Below are 9,373 nucleotides of genomic sequence, written 5' to 3' on the forward strand. Positions count from 1 at the left end.
TTAAATTGTCCGTATTGCTTATTTAACTATTTCATTCATTTTAACTTGTCGTTATTGATGTTAGGCTTAAATTAGGCTGAATCTTTCCTATATAAAGAAATAGGACAAAGATAAATCACATGAAACCTTTCCTTCTGAGTCTGTTTGTGACCATTTTATTGATATTTTATTATCTTAGTAGGCTATATCTAGATCAGTGCTTCTCAAGTTATGTTATGTCTTAGTTTTGTTTTGGAGTCATCAAGCACGCAGCATCAGCTTCGCCATCTTCATTTGGCTTTAGTTCGGTTAGGACCAGATTTCTTTGCAGTTGTTGTACGTTGCAAAAAAAAAAAAAAAAAAAAAACCCTGAATATGCATTTATGCCAGGCAACAAGTAGCCTAAGCAGTAAATATAGGCTATTATGCGCCAAATACATACAATAAAATGTGCAAATGTAACGTGATAACCGTTCATAAATAGGCCTATTCTATTTTGTATAATAATAACAACATTTATGAATACTTAAACGCTATTGCAGAGCCATTAAAAACACTTTCAACGACTCTGCTTAAGCCTAAGGTTAGTTCTTACTGATTGGGTGTTTTTTTTTTCCTTCTCCTCTTCCTTTTGCTTTAATGATTAATTGTATAATAATTGTATTTCATGTATTTTGTAATTGTTGTATCCCTTCTGATTTTTCTAAGGTCCTGCAGTTCCCCAAAATGACCGGTAGATGTCAGCAAACACCAGTTCGTGTCATAAGTCAATAGCATAGATAATATTAATTAAATATATATATATATTTATATATATATATATATATCTTTATCTACGTTCAAAACTGCAATATAATTAAATTTTAGATAATAATTTAAATTTCAGATAATAAATTCACTCCCATATCTGTGATTATTTACTTTAATCATTTTTTTTTTCTTTTTCTACGTTCAAAAATCATAGTCTTTATCTACGTTCAAAACTGCAAGTGTTTTTATGATGGGATTAACCTGGGACAAACCACTCTTTTTTTTTTTTTTTTATAAACTTTTTTTTTATAAACTGCCCTCATCGCTTATTTAACTACTGCATGACTTTTAACAGTGTTGTTTTAAGTGTTAGGTTTTCATTAGGCTTAAATGATCCCATATAAACCGATATGAAAATGATACATCACATAAAACCTTTCTTTCTGAGCCTGTTTATGACCATTATATTGATGTTTTATTCTATTAGTATGTCTAAAACAGTGGTTCTCAACCAGGGGACCGGGTTCCAAAAGGGGCCCTCAGCAAAGTGGCCACAGAAAGATTTTAAAACATCGAAATAAATAAATTATTGTAAATATATTAAAATAAGTCAACTAATCTGAATTAAAATTCTAATAATAATAATAATAAAATCAAGATGTAATCCGAAATAAAATTTTCTTTTTTCTCCCTTTGTTGTTTTTATTTCAGAACATACAGTGGGCCTTTGAATATTGTGTTGTACAACAGGGGCCATTGAAGTAAAAAAAAGGTTGAAAATCACTGATCTAGGATATTATCGAAAGAATAAAGATGGACCACATGCAACTAATGCATTGTATATGTGCATTACACCATGTCTTTGCATTCATATTTGTGATTTTATTGGCCTTCTGAACTTTAATACTGCATTTACTTTTGAAATGATAACATTAAGTTGACGTCTAAAGTCCAAAGGTCGGCCATGAACTACACAAAAAGAAATAACACTTTAACTATTGTGTAACAGCTCGTTTCTCAGTGAAATCTGGCCCTGCATAAATCAAGGTCTTCTCCGCTATTTACAATTTTTACTAGTCAAACATGGCTCAGCAGGAATACAAAATGCTTAGTGACAAAATGTTCACATACAAAGGAACAGTCTTGAATTTAGGAGACAATTATGATCTTACTCCTGAATATATTGACAGTTTGGTGGATTTTGAAACAAAGGATGATGATGTCTTTGTTGTTACCTTCCCCAAATCTGGTAAGTGAGATGTTAGGCTGTATTTATGAGATTTCTATTACCTCTGTAGTCCAACTTTCAGCATACTTTGACTTTGCCACAGTTTAAGCTAACAGAACAGTGTGGACTTTGCATTACCACATAAGTGTTTAGAGTTATATACCAAAAATTCAATCAAGTCCAACATAAGTATTTTATGCTGGACTCTACGTTGGTCTCTCAGGTTCGGTATGGACCCAGCGGATCATGACGTTAATATATGCTGAAGATTTCCCGGACAATGCCAACCAAATCACATATTACCAGATGCCCTGGCTAGAGTATCGGATAACAGGGAGAGATTACAACACACGTCCATCTCCAAGACTCTTCTGTGCCCATTTACTCCAGCCGCTGATGCCCAAAATGCTGCAAAGAAAAGGAAAAGTGTGTATATGTTCATAAATAGATGGCTTTATGTCATGCACAGGTTTTAATACATCTGTCTTTGCTGTCAGGTCATCTATGTCATGAGAAACCCTAAAGATGTCATGGTGTCATATTTCCATTTTTCCAACAACATGATAAAAAATTCTTCACAGGATGCAGTAAGAGTCAAAACATTATAGCCTAGGCCTATATAAAAAACATTAAGAATATCATATGAAATACAAAAATACACAGTGTTGGACAGCATTACAAGTCAAATTGACAGTGTTGGACAGTGTGACAGGTTGAGAACGACTCTTGAGGTACCAGCACCAGTTTAAGTCAGACAACAGCAAGGTGCCAAGGCAGTCGTGGTTTGAGCTGCGACTATCAATGAGCAAGATGGGCCTTTCAGAGTAGGAGATGGAGTTAAAATCAACTCTCAAAACTTACTGCCGGATTCTAGAACATATATTCTGTGGTGCCGGTCACTCTTAACCTATCTGTATTTAGCCTTTAAGAGTTTTGTTTTAATGTATTCCACACCACTTCAGCTTGTGGTTCTTATTAAGTGGGGTCATGTTTCAGGATTCTTTACCTTAGCAAAGTATCTGAGAACCTTCATGTACAATCCCCATGTAGTTTGCAGTTCTGGAAAATAGTAGTACAGGACTAAAGGGTTCCTGTTATTTAATTATTGGTTTAACAACCAATTCCTCACCTTAATTCTTATAGTCTTTTGCAGATTATGCAGTTTACCTTTTCTTCTCAGCCTGTTTTTGGTGGCCATGCTGGCTGCTTCTGGTTTGTAGTGCTTGGTGGCTGTTGGTTTGACCATGTTAAAGGATGGATCACAAATAAAGACAAATACAACATCCTGATCCCTTACTTATGAAGAAATGATCAAGGTGAGACTGGTTTGGCTTACGACCCTTTCAGCTTTCCATCAAACTTCTTTTGAGTAATTGTATTTCTCTTTGGATACACGGTAGCTGTATGAATGTACAAATTTTTATCAGGACCTCAGATCCGTCGTTGTGAAAATCTGTGAGTTTGTGGGAAAGAATCTGTCAGACGCAGCGATTGATAAAGTGGTGGAAACAGCCACGTTCAAGCACATGAAGAAAGACCCCTTGGCCAACTATGAATCCCCTTCTCTGACTGACACAGACTGTCCAAAAGGACCTTTTTTGCGCAAAGGTCAGACAAAAGTTTTCATATTTCTAAGCATTATTATCTTCCCTTCATGTCTTAATCAGGCCTGTGCACAATCTAATCATTGTTAATGCAACGTCTCTTCTAGGAGTCACTGAAGACTTTTGAAATAGATCATTATTTAAAAGTTCATTATTAAATGTGATAAATTTGACATATCAGCTGGAGTGGGAAAATGTTATATTAATGTTATCAACCTGCTGTATTACAGGAACAGTTGGGGACTGGAAGAACTCTTTAACCGTGGCTCAGAGTGAATGTTTCGACCGCATCTACCAGGAAAGAATGAAGGATGTACCTCTTAACATGCACCTCAAAATTGCAGGGATGAAAACTGAAAACTTATAACACATACAACAAACTAACAAACAAAAAACAATAACACAAAAAAAAAATAATAAAAAAAATACATAATATATGCAAGGATGTATTGGCTACATGACCATATCAAAACTGATAACAGATAGGCTAACTTGATGGAGGTTAAAGTGTTATTGTGAACATGTGAATTTATGGTCTGTAATTTTCAACCTATTTTATATTTGATCAATGTAATAATTTTTACATTTATGTTGTAAATGTTAAACAAACAACTAAATGAAATACTGGAAGTTATATTAAATGTTGGTAAAAGTAAATCTCAAAAATTAAAAGTTTATTCCCAAAATATAAAAATGTACCTCCCATCTCTATGTTGTTTTGAAAGACTTTAAATTAAAGGACTTCCTGTGGAAACTAAAATTAGAATTAAATCTAACATAATATAATACAGTTAATTTCAAGATACTGCTTTATTATTATTCGTGGTCCTTGCCTGGATTATTATGAATGAATTTACAAAGCTATCGTATTAAATGCAATAAACAGGAATATAAAAGTGTCCCACATTTATTTTGACGAATTATTAAATATACTCGGACTTCTATTTTGAAAGGCGCTCTGTGACGCGCATGCGCTGTCTCAAACGTCCACGTGAGATTGTGAAGCGCATTCCTCTCAAATATTCATCTTCGCTAGTTCTGTGACATAATAATTGTTAACATTTATTGTTCTTTGCGTTAAGTGGCCCAACATTAAATCTTTAATATTGTTTGTAATATTGTTTTTGGCATGTTTGTCTGTTGTACCTGTTGTAAGCAGAGATGTCTGGATAAAAACACCACCACAGCAAGTACGAGCATTTCAGAAAAATACTAACAAACAAATGCAGCTTTTCTTATAGTTCTTAGTGTAGTTGAATGATAATATGACGTAGAAATCTGTCATTTGAAACTATAACTTACACAACCGTATTCAGACCAGTTTTAATTGATTATTCAGCATTCATTTAATTGAGCATTAACAAGTAAATCTGTTTATTTACATATTTCATTTGATATGTTCTCAAATTTCTTCCTTTTAATAACGTAACGATGTTTCATTTCTACACCTCTAAACAAGATAAATAAAAAAGGACAAAAACCAAAACATAATGCCTAAATCAGCAAAGAAACTGACTAAAATGGATCATCAGAGTTCAGATGATGAAGAGGACGTTTAGAGATGGAGAGAACTTTGCCTTTACTAAGTAAAAGGAGCACGATAGAAACTTCAGCAGAGGATGAAGAGGACTTGAGAGATGAAGATGCATCTGCAGAGGAAGATGAAGCACCTGAAGAGGATGAAGACAATGGCGTGGATGATGAAGATGAGTCAGGGAGTGATGAAGATGAAGCAGATAGTAACCATGAAGATGAAGGAGTCGGCAATGTACAATCACACACAGAAGGAAACCTTAAAAAAGGTAAGATCAGATATTTATGTAACCCTGGCAATGGTTTTATCTTTTAAGTTATTAATTAGGAATATATAATTGCTGACGCTGTTTAAAAGAGCCATGTTACATTTACTTTAATGTCTTTGTTTTTGAACAGAATTATCAACCATGTCCTTTCAGGAAATCATGAGGCTACAGAATAAAGTTGGTACAATAAAATAGCTTATTGTGACACAAAGCCTCAGGGAAAAAAACGAGCCTATGAAACGATTGAATAACCACAAGTACCTGTAGTGTTTAGTATTATTTATATTGATTAATTATTATAGGATTTATTCATATTTTGCTTTTATATACTTTTTTTCCATTTTAATTTTAGTAAAATTACCAACGACTAAATTATTGTTAAATTAATGTAACTAGTAAGTTTTAGTAATTTTGTCATGTGCTTTTGTCTTTATTATTCGCTGGAGATTGATTCAAGCTGGAGAACTTCTTGAGTAATTTATTTATTGAGAACTTCTTGAGTAAGAAGAGGAAACATAAAGCTGGAGAACTTCTTGAGTAAGAAGAGGAAACATAATGCCACCAAGGATCGCAAAAAGTTGCAAAATCAGCACAAAAATCGCCATATATGGACCAATCTTGGCTCATCTGTGGCACCTTGAGTTAATTATCTGTCTTAGTATGACATAATGCAGAAGGACATCTGCTGAAAAGTAAATCCTGCTGGACTGTGATGTTAATAGAGGTCTTGGTGTAATTGAGGTGTATATTTACCTACTTTTTGCACATATATATGGATTAAGATGTGTTTTGTTAACAGGTTTGACATTTAAGATGTTTTTCTTATAGGGGTCATATGATGCGATTTCGGGTTTTTCTTTCTCTTTGGAGTGTTACAAGCTCTTGGTGCATAAAGAAGATCTGTAAAGTTGCAAAGACTAAAGTCTCAAAACCAAAGAGATATTCTTTATAAAAATTTAGACTTGTCCACGCCCTCCCAAAATGCCTCATTTAAACACGCCCCACATGTCTATGTCCACGATGTGGGAAGATTTGCATAACGCCGCCCAAATGTTCAAGCAAAGAAAGAAGGCATAACCTTTGATTTTTGCTGTTGCCGCTGGCACCATGTCATGGCGACATTTTTTCGTTGTCAAAGCGAAAATACTTCATTTGGCCTTCCAAAAGAGGACACAACTAGAAATCAGTGGTAAGTTGTATTTACAACACTGTTCCAGAACAGTTCAACCCAAATATACTGATGTGTTGCAGTGCTTTTTATGGAGGGGACTGTTTCCTGATCCTGGGAGTAGACTACAATGCCATCTGTTTCTCTGACCATAGACTGTATAAAACATGGATGTAGTGTCCGTGACATCACCTGTTTAGTTTTCTGAAGAGCATTTTTGAAGCTCAAAATCTATGTGTTGTCAGAAAGGCAGGGTATAGAGAAGAAACAATAATGTACATTATGTGGAAGATAATGTGTTTTTTTTTTTTTTTACCTTAAACCACATAAACACATTTCATTACACCAAATACACAAAATAATGTTCTTTTCAGCAACATCATATGACCCCTTTAAATATTCATTGTGTTTTGTTGTTTAATTATGTTTGAACAATTGTCTTAAAATAAAATCCACAAATTTATTCTCTGACATTATCTTATTTTACCACTAGATGGAGCTACTAATTCTTTAAATAAAAATTCTCTGCATAAATCCCATTTTTTTTGGTCTCAAACCACAGTTCCAAACCAGCGAAATTAAATATGCAGACAAATCAACTATCTGAACTGTCACCATATGACGTTAATCCAATTTTTTGACCTCAAGGGCACTAGACATAAACCCGTTTCATACAGACATCCGTCAACAGGATGAGTCAGCTCGCATTCGTATCTGCCCTCTCAAAATCCAAAAATATTTCCCTTTTCGCTAGATCATGACCCATTTAAACATGGCCTGTTTAGGCCGAGGTTGTTTGTGGTGAATCCACAGGGTTTCGAAGACGGGCATATCTTGAAATTGCTATGATTAAGACACAGACAGCAAGAACCCTGCTTGAGAAATCACAATTTTCAACAGCGTCATAGTTTAAATTTTTCTTCTGAATTAACCCACTTTGTACCAAGGGTTTCCTTAACCTTGCAATCCTGGAACAAACCCCCCCTTGGCTCAAGCCGCACAAAGGTAAAGACCTCACTTATTCATTTAATTTGCATCCCTTGAATAATGGATGGGACTATCATGGCTATATATCTTCCTAACCTGCTGGTCCATGTGCAACTAGAGTCCATCATCATGTCCCTTAAGGGGGTGGATTTAATGCAGTCTGCAAATTTAAAGAATGGATTGATTTTAAAGCAGGACTCTACAGCTAAGACTTTCGTGTTTGAAACCATCCTCGCTTGAATACAGAACGGTGGATTAGTGGCCTTCCTTAACCTTTGGTTTCATGTCGGAGTCATTCCTCTGCAGTTAATTCCTTTCTTTGAGTCACCGGAGGCTTTTAGAAATCTTGTCTCAGGAATCTAAAGTACACAATCCCTTCCCCTACATCCTAAATCTGTCTTGTTAAAGATGCGGTCGTATTTCCGGTATTAATAACAAAGAATCTGACGCTTCGGCTAAACAGAAGATTGTAGCATTTGTCATACGCTCTATGGCCACTGGGCCACCCAAAGGAGTTATTGCTGGAACACAAGCAGGGATCGGGGGAATGCTAAAACTGAGAACCATCATTCTAATCCACGGGTTATTGCTAAGCCTTCGTGCGCAGGAAAGTACCCAAGGCAACCCGAGACTCTTTTCAGACAGTTGCAATACGCACAGAGCACCAGATTTGCATTTTATTTACCAACTTGTCACTCTGTTGACATCTTCATATTTATGGATACTAGAGTGGAATGAGTGGAGTGGGATGGGAAACGAAAAGACCATGCCAAAGGGCATCACAACAAAGAAATGCATTGATACATGATTTTTAGGACATGCTTCTTTTATTTTTTGATCAACCTTTGTTGGTCCTAAACCTTTTAAGTCCTCAACCTTGAATTATGGATTGATAAGAATGGCGTACATTCACCTAAACCTAATCTTTTCCCCTATCACTAATTACAGTGTCTAATTGGATGATAGTAACATTGTCACAGGACCAACACTGATCCAAAACAACCATGGTCAATTTTCAGTGTTCAAATCAATCTTTGGAAGTGTCTACTTAAGATTTAAGAGTGATTTGGTTGAAAAAATGGACTCACCTGGACAATTTAATATTTAATATTAATGCTACAATGTAATGAAGTGCAAATGATTCATTTAAGGTGTGTAGGGTGACCAAACATCCTCTTTTTCCAGGACATATCCTGTCTGGGATTTCTAAATGTCTGCCTAACATGTCTGGGTTTTGGCTTTGTTTTCCTATTGTTTTTTTCAGATTTGCTAAAGATAATGGCTGAAAATCGCTTGACCAATAGTGTGCAGACATTGTACATAATTGACCAATCATGGTGTGAGAGAAGGTGGGATCTTTAGAGAACAGCCAAAGCAATGCAAATATGCGTGTTTATAATACATATGGACTATAGAGAGCATGTCAATAGGAAAACAAAACCAAAACCCGGACGTTTTAAGCAATTTACAAATCACTGCCAGTTTTGTTAAACATAGTTAAATGCACATGAACGTCACCACAAAGTCATACAAAATGTTAAGAGTTGGGTGTCCACTGAGAAAACATGGAGGACTATATGGATGAAATGCATGTTATTGATATTAAAATTGATGACATGTTTTTTTTTTTTTTTTTAATTTACGATAAAACATAGGAAAATGTAGGATCATGGGAAATATAGTTTGGTCATAAGCATTTTCAGACAAGCTTTGGTTTTTTTCACCAATGGTACATAAAACATCTAAATTGCCCAGTCTAATTTCTCAACTTCTAATGGTCAATACCAATTTATTTCCACCACAAGTGTTTAATCAATGACTTAAACTATAAAGGCCAAAGTTTCCCACTGATAAA

General features: G+C 35.0%; 1 protein-coding gene and 1 pseudogene across 2 annotated transcripts; both read left to right on the forward strand.

The window, feature by feature from the left end:
* The first annotated feature begins 1,749 nt into the window (after positions 1-1,749).
* LOC109047277 lies at positions 1,750-3,928 on the forward strand (annotated as a pseudogene).
* A 512-nt stretch (positions 3,929-4,440) lies between these two features.
* On the forward strand, positions 4,441-6,095 carry LOC122135005 (glutamic acid-rich protein-like). 2 transcript variants are annotated; one of them, XR_006153267.1, is made up of 3 exons: positions 4,441-4,751; positions 5,021-5,363; positions 5,885-6,095. XR_006153267.1 is itself a non-coding variant. In XM_042712440.1 (3 exons), exons 2-3 carry the CDS (start codon positions 5,123-5,125, stop codon positions 5,556-5,558), a joined length of 306 nt encoding a protein of 101 aa, XP_042568374.1. In that variant the 5' UTR covers positions 4,441-4,751; positions 5,021-5,122; the 3' UTR covers positions 5,559-5,582. The 2 variants fall into 2 exon arrangements, 1 of the variants encoding a protein (XP_042568374.1); XM_042712440.1 differs by lacking the exon at positions 5,885-6,095 and adding an exon at positions 5,494-5,582.
* The last annotated feature ends 3,278 nt before the right edge of the window (positions 6,096-9,373 follow it).

The sequence above is a fragment of the Cyprinus carpio genome, chromosome A22 (genome assembly GCF_018340385.1).
Source record: "Cyprinus carpio isolate SPL01 chromosome A22, ASM1834038v1, whole genome shotgun sequence".
In the NCBI taxonomy this organism is placed as follows: domain Eukaryota; kingdom Metazoa; phylum Chordata; class Actinopteri; order Cypriniformes; family Cyprinidae; genus Cyprinus; species Cyprinus carpio.

Excerpts from the sequence above, each read along its gene's own strand:
- LOC122135005 (XM_042712440.1), top strand. The coding sequence starts at position 5,123 with ATGGAGAGAACTTTGCCTTTACTAAGTAAAAGGAGCACGATAGAAACT. Across the intron at positions 5,364-5,493 it reads AGAAGGAAACCTTAAAAAAG|AATTATCAACCATGTCCTTT; the intron begins GTAAGATCAGAT and ends GTTTTTGAACAG.